The sequence below is a fragment of the Carcharhinus amblyrhynchos genome, chromosome 2 (genome assembly GCF_965287045.1).
Source record: "Carcharhinus amblyrhynchos chromosome 2, sCarAmb.v2.hapA, whole genome shotgun sequence".
Taxonomy (NCBI): Eukaryota; Metazoa; Chordata; class Chondrichthyes; order Carcharhiniformes; family Carcharhinidae; genus Carcharhinus; species Carcharhinus amblyrhynchos.
In genome coordinates this window covers 79,049,991-79,065,239 of record NC_137325.1, presented here as the reverse complement: position 1 = coordinate 79,065,239, position 15,249 = coordinate 79,049,991, and the positions used below count along the sequence as shown (strand labels likewise).

General features: G+C 38.9%; 1 protein-coding gene across 3 annotated transcripts; it reads right to left on the bottom strand.

Moving 5' to 3' along the window:
• Positions 1-7,348: 7,348 nt before the first annotated feature.
• On the bottom strand, positions 7,349-11,945 carry dlx6a (distal-less homeobox 6a). Of its 3 annotated transcripts, none has more exons than XM_080216702.1 (3): positions 11,653-11,945; positions 10,651-10,849; positions 7,349-7,597 (listed from the first exon to the last, which is right to left on the bottom strand). In XM_080216702.1, the coding sequence occupies exons 1-3, from the start codon at positions 11,943-11,945 to the stop codon at positions 7,349-7,351; spliced, it is 741 nt and encodes a 246-aa protein (XP_080072828.1). The 3 variants fall into 3 exon arrangements, with proteins under 3 accessions (XP_080072828.1, XP_080072838.1, XP_080072848.1); XM_080216712.1 differs by having other exon boundaries at positions 10,651-10,844; positions 11,654-11,945; XM_080216722.1 differs by lacking the exon at positions 10,651-10,849 and having other exon boundaries at positions 7,560-7,597; positions 11,654-11,945.
• Positions 11,946-15,249: the final 3,304 nt, after the last annotated feature.

Below are 15,249 nucleotides of genomic sequence, written 5' to 3'. Positions count from 1 at the left end.
AAGAAAATCGAGAAATATTACATTTAACGACGTTATCCCGCCCAGAAATGGCATGAACTTAAATATATACACACTGACAAACATGTATATAGTCACATACATACGCGAACACATGTGCATGTAAATATATGTATAGAAGTTAATGTCTTGTAGACATATATATGTACGTACGCGCGGACAGTAGACACCTGTACAAGTGCAAAGAAACATTCACAAAATTATGTGTGCAAGACCATGTCGGTTACAGTTTTTCAAGACCTTGTACGGCATACAATCCGCTTAAAACATGTAATGTACAAATAAATTTACTCTTTATGCACATTTTAGATGGATTAAATTATTTAAGTGTTAGATAGATGCAACAGGTTAATGTTAACCTCATTCACTAAAAATTCCCTGAGATCATGATTGTTCATTTTAATTTGCGAAAATTTGGGACAGTTGCATCGAACTTTTACCTTTCACAATTTCTCCTGATTGAAAGGAAACTGCAGGATTTAAAATCTAGTTGAGATGCGCAGCTAAAATTGTAACGTATTCAGCAGTGCATCATATAATGAAGTGGTGTAGGCTGTGGAGTCTTTAGTTTGAGATTATTTACCCTGGTTTTTTGTATCCTTCTAAAATGACTGGGATTTGGGATCGAATTAGCTCACAGTGTTTTCTGCTCCAGTGTTGCCGGGGAAAAATGAGTAAAATACAATTTGTTGACGTTATTCTATCCGTCTGGCAATCGAAGCATTAAAAGCTGTCACATCAGAACCTATTTTAATTGTTAAGCTGCATGTCTAACGACAAGCCTGGTTAGCTGTAATTTGATACAACAGGCAGCAGCAGCGCCTAAAGCCAGCTCTATGTGACTGTAAAATTTAAATGTTGATGGTTGACAGTATTTTGCACATCTTACAGTAGGAAACACAGTTCCACCTAATTATTTTCGCTATGCATAATGCAACCACAATCCACTCGATGCCAAGTTTAGCATCTCAATTGTTTGGGGGGAGGTGTGGAGAGGGCGGGGGGAGACATGCTTTTACATGGCATATGTGACTTTTCAAACATGCTCCACAGCATAGATAGAATAGCTGTCTAAAGTGTATTGTAAACTGAAATGTGTGGGGATCAGTAAGTCACTTGTTGGTAGCGTAAACTATGGTGCCTTATGCACAGGATCTCTTTTTAAAAAAAAATCATGCTTCCTTTTAAAAATATAGTCGAATGCTTACAATGGTTATTAATACCTGAAGCTAATAAAATAATAATCATCTGTAGAATCATCTGGTTCGTAATAGCAGCTGATGTGGAGGAAGGTCTGTTTTATTTTGTTAAAACAAGGTGTAGAAAAGATAAATCAAAAGTGTAGGATAGAGAAATTGCTGTTTGCTGCTCATGCTTGGATTTTTTTCCTTTTTTTGCTTGGATTTTCTCAATCCCTTCAGTTCATTTCTAATTTTATTATCGATTTCCCTCTCAATACTGTGCTCATGCCCATAAATATTTATTTTATCCTGGTGACAAATGATGTTTTGTCATTCAAATATCGCTTTTTTGACTGCACCTTTCTATACATATGAATTAATGAGGTGACTGAAGTGTTTCTGAAAGTGAGACAGAATGATATCTTCAGCTTTCATGAGTGGGACTGCAAACACTGAAGCATTTCTAGTAGATGTTGGCCTTGTCTCTTAACATCAACAGCACGGTTGCATTTGCGAATAAGGAGTCTGTCTGCGGGGAGGCCAAAGACGGAAGATAAAGCTAGTAGCAGATCTCCAATTTGGGAAACATCCTGACTCCAGGCCAGTTCCAAGGTAATAATATACTCCAGTGTTCCCAATATGTTAGACGCGGGCTGAATGATGAGAATAATTGACGCTTATATTTTGACAAACGGCGCCCCATCTTTCCACAAGGCACGTGAAAGACGCCGCTTCGCCTCAGCTGCCAGGGTTGACCCAGAAGGCCGAGGACTTGAGAACTCAGAGAATCTGCCGCGTTGGAGAGTACCCAACAAGCTACTTCCGCAATGTATTCTGAATTAGAAATTGCCCAAAACTGAATTTGTAATCTTTTTCTAATATACAATAAATCCGAGACTTAAATATCTTTACTGCAAATTTAACCGCAGATTGTAAATATATGTATCGTCTGATATATGAAATGTGGCAACAAAACAATGGGTTTTCTTCCAATCTGCCGATCATTAATTTCAATAAATATAACTGTCAGAAGACACACTATGATTAGAGCAACTACCCACTTATTGGCACTATTCCATACTGTTAACTCACTCGCTCTTCTCTCCAGCTCTGTGCTTTCTATCCGTCCTTTTGACTCACATTTGTTTCTTTGCGTTTCTGCCGCAATTTCACCCGCTGAGAACCTTTAGAATTAAACATTGTGAGTTTTCCACTCAGCAGCCATCTGCTCTATACAAATAATGGCGAAATTAGCTTAACTGGACAGTTGCAGCGATGTAATAACTTGCAGTAATTATCCCCCAGTCTGGATTAAGATGTTATTATTATAATCTGGACATTTACAATTGCCATAATTTGCAAAGATGCGCCGGTTCTTGATTACAGCAGTTTTATCAACCGAGCCGTCACCAAACACTGACAGTAATAACAGCTAATTTTGCTGGCAATATAAGAGGTGGCGGGTGTGCAAACAATTTCACACCTGGATATGCTCACTCAACCGGAGGAGCTCACGCTTCTGCCCGGTTATACAGTATAACGATTTGACTAGTCACCGTTGGCAGAGTTTTCTGTTGGGTGTGTACTTGGAAAGGACATGTCAGGTATGTTTGAAACACGCTTTGTATACACACACACACATATACACACAACTTAATATGAACGTATACATACACATATTTGTATATTTTCTATATATAGACATTTAAGACACGTCATCTACGGAGGGGAAAGTTTCCGCCTGAGTACAAGCGAAAGTGTGGTATAAAATCGTGATTTGTTTGAGACAATTTGATGGTGATCACTTGGGTACATCTTCGCTTTGGACTACCACACTGTCACTGGTCGTTTTGATGGGCATGGTGGGGCAGAATGACTGTAAGACGAAGGCGCTCTGTACAGAATGTTTTCCAAAATACCGATGCCCTCATGCTCTGTTTTTGCCTGCGGCGCTTTGCTGAACAAATTACAGACAACACTGGGGATAGATCGTAGTATTTCAGAGGCCCAAGCCTCAAAGAAGGAGTTCTCCATTCATCCGCCCGTCCCTGTATCCATTCACCTATCTGTCCATCTATCTATCTATCATTTTACAGACAATCTGATAACATGGCATAATTGCTCGCATGTAATCATTCATAAGTTTCAAGAATATTCCAATAATTTCGACTAGTGCTTTTGTAAACCGCGATTATATGAAAATAAATTTGTATTTAAGAGATGCATTTTATATTTTGGAATATACAGTGTGTGTTATTACCCTATAAACTGCTAGAAACGATGTCCAAGGTGACAACATTTCCAACGCTATTTGTTCCTCGGCTTCCCCAGTGACGGTCAGTTTGGTGCTGTCGGTACTTTGTTCTCCTGCTTATGGTGTCGGAGCAAGTAACTGCAAGTCATGATAAAATTAAAAATATATTTAGGATTACAATAACATCTGATTTCCAAGAAACCAGAGCTGCTAAAAAGTTACGCCAAATTTTGCACTTGAACTCACGGCCTCCAGGTTAACTCGCCTGGTGGGCCATCTAGACACAAACTTCATTCGGTATGTTCATTAGGTTTGAAGAAATGTTCATGCAATTGTGTGTGTGTATGTGTGTGTGAATATGTTTAATATTTAGCTCTGAAAGAATTGAAGTTATGATCTCTGCTGGACCCACATGGACGACGTCAGACGCAGTTATACACTTGGCTTCGCTGGTTTTTTTCCACATCAGTGGGCGGTTCGAGGGTCAGGCGGAAGTACAGCTTCGATCCCGAAAGAAATATTGGCGAAATAACTGGAAACCAGACATATATATTTAGATATACAACACACACATGGGGTGGGATGCGAACAAAAAAGCCGAGGGATAGGCTGACCCGGTAAAACCTTCGAGCATCAACCAAGAGGCAGCGACCCCTCCCCAAACCCATAGCCGGAGGGCGCGGGAGCTCTCAGCAACTCACAGGGAAAAACAACTCCCGGTTTTATCATTAAACTCAATTCACAACTTGTCTCGGGGTTCTTAGTAACATTCGAATCACTGACTCGAGGTGCCTGTGTCGATTGATATTGTGATTTTCACGTCTTAATTCTGCGCTGAGAAACACATTTTGCCAGATGCCAGGGACACGGAATATCTGAAATCAGGGAAAAGAGAAACGACCCTCGCTCAACTCGGATCACTTCACACAAAGATCAAGAATGTTCCTTCGTGCCGTCTTTTAATCCTGGCGCGAGTGCACTCCCCATGGAAACAGAGAGTTGGAAAGGAACAGATAGAGGTTACACATTGCTTTCCTAGTTGTGCAGGAGGAACTGAAACATCTGCTGCCATGAAGTATGTAAAATATCCCATGATGGTTTCTGGTAAAACATACGCTGAACATGGCACCCATACTGTCACAACACATACCACAGAGACGGCTTTGAAAGGCGGAGAGCCCTGATCTAACAATAAATTATATTAAAGTGCAGATTTTATGTAACGCTTAAAACCCGACTTATGAAGAGGATACCAAGTCGCTTTACTTACATTTTGCTGCATTTTGCTGATTAACCAGACAACTGATCATGGTTTTCCACTGGGGGTGGTGTGGGGGGGGGGGGGTGGAGAACAATTACAGTATAATGTACTATTGTATTCCTAAATAACACATCCCCTCGACTATACGTTAAAAAAGGACATTTCTCACAATTTTCGCTCTGTGCATTTGCTTTACCATTTAAATATGTCAGCACTCTTGTTTCATACCATACCTTGTATAGAAACATGTGTAAGGACGGATCTACAGATACACAGGGAGAAATTGGGCTGGAATATAATCTGTGCCGCATTCGTGTTCATGTTGTAATGTTGTTTGGTTCAAAGAGTTTTCATTTAATTTTCACTGACTGTTACCTGTCACCTTGCCTGTCACCTTGAGAAAATCGGTATAGTTCCTGTGTCATCTGTAAAGACAACTTCCTTCACACATTGTTTAAATATTAGCATTAATATATTTGATCAGAGTCGCTGACTTGGGTAGGCGACGTGCAAAAACATTCTATAGAGTCCTCTTTGTCGTCCATGGCTGGACTTTTTATTCGGCACATTAACTAGTCTTCCAAAAATACACTGCTAGCTGTCCAATTGTAATCAGCGCTAGAAGCCGCTGATGTGATGCAGAATGGTTTAACTCTGCTTTCTCTGCAAATACACAGGTGGAAATGTTTTCTTCAATATGTGCTAGGATGCAAAACAGCCGCGTTTAATCTTTACAACAATTTTATTTAAGGTGCAATAAATCTTAAAACCTCAGTGCATTTCCAACAGAAAATGATCGAAATTTTAGATGTATAAAATGGAGTTTACAGCGAGGTTGTTGCTCCATTGATCTTGTTTGCTTTCGTATGTTCTTAATCACTTCGATTAATCGACCTCTGGTCGATTTACCCCACAAATATAAATGCACTTTTTGAATTGAGATTTAGTTATGCAATTAAAGTATGAATTAAAATCATTTTAAAAATTAGGGATGGGATGCTTTATCTAACGTATACGAGGACTGTGCAGATTTATGCATATTTTCCAGGTAATTGCACGCACACTGGCTGAAATCAGAGCTTGAAGTTATTTTTTCTCTTTGTAGATGCGGGATTCGCTTTGCTCAACTTGGCACTTTCACTGGATCAGATTTAAGAAGCCCCTTTAATTGGTTTATGAATAACACAACGTCCTATTCTTTCTCTTTTGTTTCACTCTTCCTCCTGAATTTAAATAACTATCGCTCTTTAGTATTAAAAGTGGAAGAAAATTACATGTAATTACCTTTGACTGTAAAAACGCTGTAATCAGCGGGCTACAATAAAAATTACCCTAATTATAGTCGCTTTTATGATGGTCTAAGCCTTTCTCGTGAATAATACCGTAAATTGTACCAAATATCAGCTTCAAATTGGATGGGACTGCAGCTGGAGCTTTTTGTTTAGTATTGATCGTGTTGGATTTTACATTAGATTTTCACAGTTCGAGAAAAGCAGTCAATATTGCCAGTGGAGTGGCGAGTCCATTAAATGAGATCAGTACCGTAGCTGATAATAGAGCTCTGTAATTTACTTCCTCGGTTTTTCTCTAGAACCAAACAACTTTACGTTGGTAAGTAATGATGGTTTTGTACATACTGCGAGTTATTGTCATTTTGGAATCTTGTGCATGTCTTTTTTTGTCAATTTTGATCAATGGCTTTGCTTCAGTAGCTCTCAATTAGATGTGTACAGGTCCACAGTGAAACAACTTCGGATTGTATGTCGCACTTTACCGTCTGCTTGTTTCTAGCTCATTTAATATTATTCATTTGTGAACAATATTTTAAGACAATGAAAATGTACCGATTTCTTTGCGTAGCTTCACAATATATTTGTGTTCAATAATTGTTTTATCAGTTGTAAAATATATTTATATGGTAGTTTCTGCGGCCTCTTTACCTTAGGCTGGATTCTTTCAATATAAGGGCATACCAAGCACATCTTCAAAATGTGTTCTCTGAATGTCGGCCATTCCGGCAAGGCTGCATTTTCGATATTAACATAGCACAGTGATAGGCGGAGTTCTGAAATTCCCACCAGATCCCCCAGAAACAAACACTTTGGAAAAAAATATACAATCTTTACGAAGCGGGACCAGTGGTTAGCAAGTGGTAAATCGTCAAAGTACAATTCTTTCGATGTGGTTTGAAACAACAAGACACACATGATTTATGATTTTATGATTTATTACCCAGTATGAAAGAGACATAAAACATAAACTATGTACAACTAAAAATCAAACAATATATACATACAAGTTGTCATTTTACAAGCTTCCAGTGCGTCTTAGCATCACTAACCCATGCTGTTTTAAAATCAGCATAAAATCTTCCATATTGCATTCGCATGTCTGTTCATTGGCTATCATTGAATCTATGGAGGCAGTGGCAGTTTTCTTGTAATGCCTACAGTCACTGACCATTCCTCCATTTCCGCCCACTGCCAGTCTGTTTTCACATAACTTTTAGCAACTGGGATGGTTGCTAGACCTCCCATCCAAAATGGTACCATGGGCATCCGGGCATTGCCTAACGATGGGCTCCCTCTTAACCCCAATGTGTTCTGTCCATTTAGAGTCACCGGCCTCACACTGTCACATCATTTGTCTTTGTACGGTGTCCTGGTGAGCCGTGGAGTACCAGGGAGAATAACCAGCCATGTAATTGTTCGGAGTCATGTTAACGCCTTTGGCCGAAGTTGAGATGTCCCACACTGGTGGCATGGCTGGGGAGCGAGGGGAAAGAGCAGCCGACCCTGGCACAGAATCATTCTCAAGAGGATTGCCGCCCTGCTTCATGAGCTTCTTAAATTTGGAGCGTTTGTTCTGGAACCAGATCTTCACCTACAACATATTTTTTAAAAAAATAAATGCAAGGGCTTTAAATGGCGGGCAGTACCTTTGATTTGAGTTCACTCAGCGTGAAGGCAAATAGTTGTGTTCGAGCAAATAATTTTGCATACATCCTTCAATCTGCATCATTTAAAAAAATCAATGCGACCCAAACATTTCTTTACTAAAAATCATTTGCAGCTTATAAAATGTTTTCTCCTTTTCACTGACGCGGAATTTTCACCCTAGTCTGTGAAGTAATAATGAGGTAATAACACTATAAATTTCGCAGCTTCTGGCGTTAGTTTCCTCTTTAGATTGCTTTGAAATAATGCTCGGGTTATAAAGAGACACTAAAATAATACAATCATTCTAATAATTTCCACGATGTGTGGGAGACATTTCCAGATCTTCTCTCTAATTCCCATTATAGTTAGAAAATAATATTCTGATAATTAGACATTACATGTTATACAATCTTCAAAATATTTCACCTCATTAAATTCCTTGAACATGAATGTTACAATAAATAAATTGAACTTATTGTAAAAGCAGGACTTTCAGATTGACTAGTAAAACGATAAGGTTCAAACCGCCTGAGATTTCAATGAAGTTTAGATTAACTATGACTGGAATGATTAAAATACCCAAGGAGAAACACTCAGTATGTGTATTTACACCTTGAACGTCTCCTGAGTCTGACATGGAGAAATGCAACAAAATTATAATTAACACTTAAAAAATATCGTATTGCAAAATTTCACAGTGGAATCATCAGCTTTCAAATGTTAATTATCCTGTCAATTCGACGCAGCAAGTCAATAATGATATAATTTTATAATATCTACACAATGTGTGATACGTTTTAATGATTATATATCTGCTACCTTTCAACTGAGTTATTCAACATTTCTTTGTAATTATGATCCCATTTACAGGACTATATTTTGTTTAAGTTGTTGATCATATGTGGATTCCTACATTCCGCGCCCCCCCCCCCCCCTCCCCAACGATCGAAATTAAAGTAACAAATCGTTAATGATTTTCTTGTCTGGTCTCTTCCTACGCCACCGCAAACCCCACGCCCACACCGTTACCCGCCCCCCCACCCCCCGCCGCCCCAGAAAATACCGAAGATTACTAGTGGTGAAGTTGCAACAGTGTTTGACAGGTCGTTCAAAACAGACACGGGTAATCAACGGTGTGTTATGAACTTGAGTGATAAACTCTTTGCACAGATATAGAATGGGTCTAATTATCTATTAAATCAACTGTTTTCAAATGTGCTACACCTTAGGAAGTTTGTAATAGAGAGAACGAGTAATAACGTATTGAAAAAGAGAAACTGACAGCCACAATAAAGGGCAATGTTGCAATCCCTATTGTTGTATTTCCACTCCGTTTTAATAATGCCTGCAATATCTCAGGAAGCCTGACACCCTAAAAAACTAGGTTGTTTTGTAAGATCGAAACTAAACCAGTCGAGTTAGCAAATGTACTTGTATCTTAACAATACTGCAATAGTCTTGTGACTCAATAAATAATCCTTTTTTGTTACTTTGTCTTGATTTTGAAATTATTAGCCATTACACTTTTAAGGAAACATTGTTAAACGAGATGAAAACGGTTTGCTGATGCACATTTGAATTATACGAAATACGAATATTCTAATTGGCTCCCAGTGAAGAATAATCTTGTAATCGATGTGGATAAAACATTGGTTCTAGGTGCTGTGGATAGGGACGAAAAATTATAGTGACTGGCCAAGAGTCAGTTAGACCCTTAACAGACGCACAACTCTATTCAGTTGCAGACCTCCCATTGTTCTCTACCGCATCAGTGCCGGGATTTGCAAGAAGAACCAACAGAGACTGAAAATGAATCAAGGAAGCGTATTATAATAAACAACAATCCTTGACTCAATAGTCTATTAGTAGCAAGGTTCCCAAGGCTGCGTAACCAGGATTTAAACACATTTCATACAGTTTACCGTCATGCCTTGCTAGATACATGCATACCTTGTGATGATTACCGAGCAAATGGAAAGTCATACATTAAGCTGCATTCTTCCAAACATGTTCAGCGAGCGCGCTTAACAATTTTAAGCATGTGGGACACTTTGTTAACTTAACTCATGTTTCAAAGAGAGCACAACGGAATTCAGTTCAGGAGAGAAGTACAATAGACCCCGTGCCAAAACGTATGGTAAGTTCCCACCGTTCAGAAACAATACAGATTTTTCTGGTAACCCCCCCCCCCCCACCCCACCCCCACCCAATGAGGAGAATCGTCCAATTTTTTTTGTAACGAGGTTATTTTTTAGCATCATCCAAGCGCATTTTGGATGACTTGAACTTATAAACTTTAGAAAAGTAACATTTTCATGCAATGGAAGCTACGATTCAATTACAAACAGATTGTGCATGTGGTCAACTTGTGTTGAGCAGACTTATTGTGGTTTTGGATAGACTTACACTAAAAGCACCAAAGTCTAAGCAAAACGTCTCTTACTGCTTCCAGCGTTAAACACGTTCTTAAATTAAATGCCAAATCATCTGATAGTCGCACTTCAAATGACTATCCATTTTGAGGATGGATTTTATATTAATTTCCATCCAATTATAATGTCACAAAAAGTATCATGTTAAAATGTAAAAAAAATGAGTCTAGGCGTTCTTATTTGATTTAATTTGATATTTGTTACAGGATTAAGCTCACTTGCTGTTCTTAAAGCTGCACTTACCATTTTGATCGCTAGAGCGTTGGTTTTGATATAAATTAAAGTTATACCTAAAGATAATTATCTAAAATTGAAAGGCTGAAGTTTATTCTAAGTTAGACAATGAGATCAGAACTGAACATTCTGTGCTATATTACCGAACCACTTCATGCAGCAACATGCAGCCTCGGAGAATTTCGCTAAAGCGGTCCTCTCTGTGCAAGATGATTTACATAGTCACTAAGTGTAACTTGTAAAAAAACTGATAGGTCACAAGAAGAGCTAACGCTGGAAGCCGGTGTTCTTCACAGCGACCTGGTAAATGGCTCTTTCCTGGGCACTGTACCTGTGTCTGTGTGAGCCCCAGCGAAGCGGCCAGCTCAGCTCTCTCGGGCAAAGCCAAGTATTGAGTCTGCTGAAAACGGTGGTTTAACGCCTGCAGCTGCAGACTGGAATAAATAGTGCGAGGCTTGCGGATCTTTTTCCCTTTCCCATTAAAGCGGATCTCTCCGTTTTCAATCACTGTTGTCTTTTGTTGTTCTGCAAAACAAGCATATGGTACACGATGTCGACATTCTGCACAGCGATTTCCTAAATCTACTTAAATACACATTCCTCGAGAAATCATCCTTTCTTAGAGATATTAAAGATAAATGTTCCTTAACGGGTTTAGGAACATGAGCAACTACTAAACAATCTGGCCTGGTGAAGATAATCTGGAAAGTTCCATTATCTTTAGACCCCCTGGCAAATTACAATAAAAAACATGTCGAGTAAAACTGCCGATCTGAAATCAGCAATTTAACAGTAAGATGTATTAATTAATGAAACGTCAGTTGCTTGCAAATGCATGTACACGGCACCACGTAATTGACAGAGCCAACAGGGGTATACTGTTATTTGGCGACGAGAAGTTATGTTGCATCAAATGAACAGTCAGGAAACTAAATTCCGATTACAGATTGACATCATGTCTACGGCCATCACCTTCCTGTTTACTTTCACTTCTCTGCCGAAAATTGTTACCAAATCTAATCCAAGCGTGCTGACAGACAACCCCATTAAAACATCCCAAACAAAAGAAGGAAAGAGAGCGAGTTACATTAGTCATGGGCACCCAGTAGGAAGAAAATTTACGGAGTAAACTTCAATTCAGAATGAAGAAATCAGTAATCGAACAGAGAAAGGAAAGGGAGAAAGGAAGAGAAAATATGAATCGAAAGGCTGAACGTGCCTGCCTTACACCGTTCAAACAATCTGCTGTTTGAATCACTAGAGAATATCACAGTTGGTTTAATCAGGACGGAAAGGCCGGATGTGTTTTACATTGGGTATGACCGACGACTCACCTGTCTCGTCTAAACGTGTCTGGCTACCAGTGTTGTTGCTGTGGTAGGACGGCAGGTAGGGACTGTGATGAGAGTGACTCATGTAAGGATAAGGCAAGGATCTGTTGTAAGTGTTGGCGGCCGGGTACGAGCTGTCGTGCTGATGTGAGTGTCCTCCTGAGTGCAGGCAGTGCACCGGGTAGTGACCGTGAGACATGGCTGGAGAGCTCTGCTGGGACTGCTGACCAAACTCCATGAAAGCAGATTTAGAGTCCGGGGCTTCCAAACCGTCAGCCATCGTAGTCATGGTCATTATAAAACTTCAACTGGGGGAGAAAAAAAAACTCTTAAAGGCGAAATACTTGTCTTTTTTCATGAATCTTCCGAGGAGAGAGCGCGAGCGTGTTAACTCCTTTTTTTGTAAGTAAAAGGTTATTTTGGGCTTCCAAGTTGAATGGAGCAAGGATGGAGTTGAGGCAGTCTTTTAGTGGATTCTGCTAAAGTTAAGGCTCTGCTTTCAGACTTGATGCAGATGCTGTAATGTGCCACAAGTCGAATGGTTTGTCTCCAAAGGGCAGCAGCTCCTGATTGGTCATCTCTTTGCTTCGTCATCCTTCTGCCACAACTACTGGATTCACTGGATGCAGTCAACAGTGGGTTAACCCGGCTAAGTTAAAACACAGCCCAAACAACCTTCTGCAACAAGGCTAATAATTGCTCTCCTTTCACACAAATCCAAAAAAATTATAAGCCTCAAACAACGTTGTTATTTGGACAAGATTGAAAATCTGGTGTCAAAGGGCTGAATTTTTAAATTGCGTATTTCTTAATAAAGCCAAACTGCAAAGGCAACTCAAACATGAGCTAGAATTGGCCAGATGTACAGATATAAGATGCGCATGCGGGCATATTTCAAGGAGTTAATCGATATTTCGCACTGTAGATGAAAATGTTAATTTCATCAGCGGGAGGACGAAGACATTAACTCGTCATAAAAGAGAGTAAAGAGACCAAGGAATGTTTCCCAGTGAAGGAAATCCCCAACGCAGTCAGTTAACTCATCTTGCGTTACTGGGATCAGAACGTGTTCTACCTCTTGAAACATATGCAAATTATGAATGTGGTTGGCGATTTGGCAAATTTGAGTTAATACATAAAGTAAAGATTTAAAGTATCTACACCTACCTCACCAAATTAGTTAGGTTTAAATTATGAATGACTTCATTGTATTATCGATATCATTAAATACGTAACCGTGTGTTACATTTATTTTTGGATAATGTGTGTAGAGATAATTATGGTCCTACTTAGAAATACACAAAATTTATCGTGATTATTTTCGAATTGCTGCAATGAATTTTCCCACAATTGTCTTGTAATGATTATGACCGCATTTGGAATAAAGTAGTGGATATAGCATAAATTATCCTCTAATTATACGCTACTGTCGCATCAATTATCCTCTTATCAAAGTGGTTGTCTAACTGCAGCGTTTAGTTCCAATGCTCATTTCACTATAAAAAGAACTTTATAACTATCATTTACACGGCCCTTTAAATTTCATCGCACGGACCGAACTATCCTTTCCCCGATCATCATTGGAGAGGGAAGATTCTGGGGAGATGCGCTCATGGATAAAATCATCGGGGTCTCTATTTGCAACACTTTTAAATGTCTAAATTCAGATGACATATCAATCAGATGGAGTCTGTAGCAGCCTCATGCACACACCTGACAGATGAGGTAAGGCCAATTTAAGTACATTTTAAGGGGAAAAAAAACCCAAACCAATATTGGGTTTAGTATACCACTCTTAATTGGAAGGGCAATTAGATAAGAATTCCTTCACTGGCAAATGAAGTGACCTCAATCTATTTAAATAACGTATTAATAGTGTGAAAGGACTCCAACATGAATATAGCATTGTAAATATGAAACAATATATGCATGCGTGCGTTGAATAGTCTGGGCTTATCGTTTAGCATCATTACATCACCGGGCGATTTTAGTACCCTGTCTATCCGAAGTCGTGTAAGGTTTCTATTTGGGATTTGGCGTTTCTTTTTATGCCTTTGGAGCCACATCATTGCCTCTGAATATATCTGGCTATCTCCTATTTTTTAAATCTTTGCTTTCCAATTAACACGAGAGAAGGAAATCTGACCCACATCACAGGATAAAACAGGCAATTCAAGTTTACAATTCGACATATAGACAGTTTATATCTTTCAGTAAGTCGAGGGATGTTTTTCAACTCCGTGGTTTACTCGTCGATTTCAGATCAGTTTCACAAAGATAACTAACCATTGATTTGTGTTCAGTTGGTCAGAGACAGACTTTCAGCAAACACAGGCCTGTGTAATAGTGACTGTAATAATACAGAAAAAAAACATGGTCGGGTTTTGGGGGGAGACATCAAAACGAAGGTGCAAATCTAAATTGCCCAATGTCTTTCTACATTATTCATGAATACTCCAGGAAACGGAGATACGGAACTTTAAAACAAATGTTTTTTTTGTAAACGAGTGGAAAGTAGCAGAGGTCCAGAGACGTTAAGAAACTTAACAATAACTTGCGGACTGATATTCGGATCAGCAAACGTTAGGATTAAAACTAATTACATAACATGTTCCAGTGTGCTTTCTGATGACATTACAGGCGCAACATCCAAAATAAACAATGAATTTCCTTGACGGGATAGTGTTACATTGATGTGGAGGTACCGGCGTTGAACTGTGTTACATTAGCATAATATTACATTATTAGTAATACGTTTGTTATTATTTTTAAACCATTGACTTTAATAAATAAAATGCATTGTATTTTACACCCTTAGTGATTAAACAGTATAACACTAAACTAGTAAGTCGCTCTTGTGAATGACTTCAGTGATGGGACCACACCTTTGATAGTACAGTAAATGTAAGGCAGAGCCTATTTCAACAGAGCCACTGAGGTGTTAGAATCTTTACTTCTGCGCTCCATTGCCAACAGCGATTTGTTCCTTAAGTTTTGATTAAGTCTGGGCATTACCCTAAAGGGCACTTTGTTGTCTGGTGTTATTTCTCCCACCGAGAAGTTAAATTCGTGACGATAAATGGGCTGGAACTGTTCAGGACAGAATGCGGCTGCATTTTAAAACCTATACTTTTGTTTCTGTGGCAGGTGCAACTCGGCATTGACACACCGCACTGTAGCTAAACTAAGTGTTCAAATACATACCGAGCACATGGCCAAATACACACGCTTTAATCATCATGATTGATCAGACAAGAAATATTACGCGTGATCAGTATTGTATGGCAAGTTGCAATGCACTCGCCCAGGCATCATTGTTTCTCATTTTAAAATATATCGATGTGCAGATGTACTGAATCTATATATAAAGTATGAATGTCTGCGGTTAGTGCGTTTGGAATGTTGTGTATAAATTATATCCCGTACATTAGCGAATCTTTTAAAATAACTCTGATACAAACACAATTCTGATACAATGAAGTACACATAACCAAGATCTAATTTGTTTGTTAGGGCTGCTATAATCAGTCCTACAATATGACTGTCTCAAAATAAAACGTGCTGTCTCTCTTGTTGAATATGACAAGATTCAATTTTGA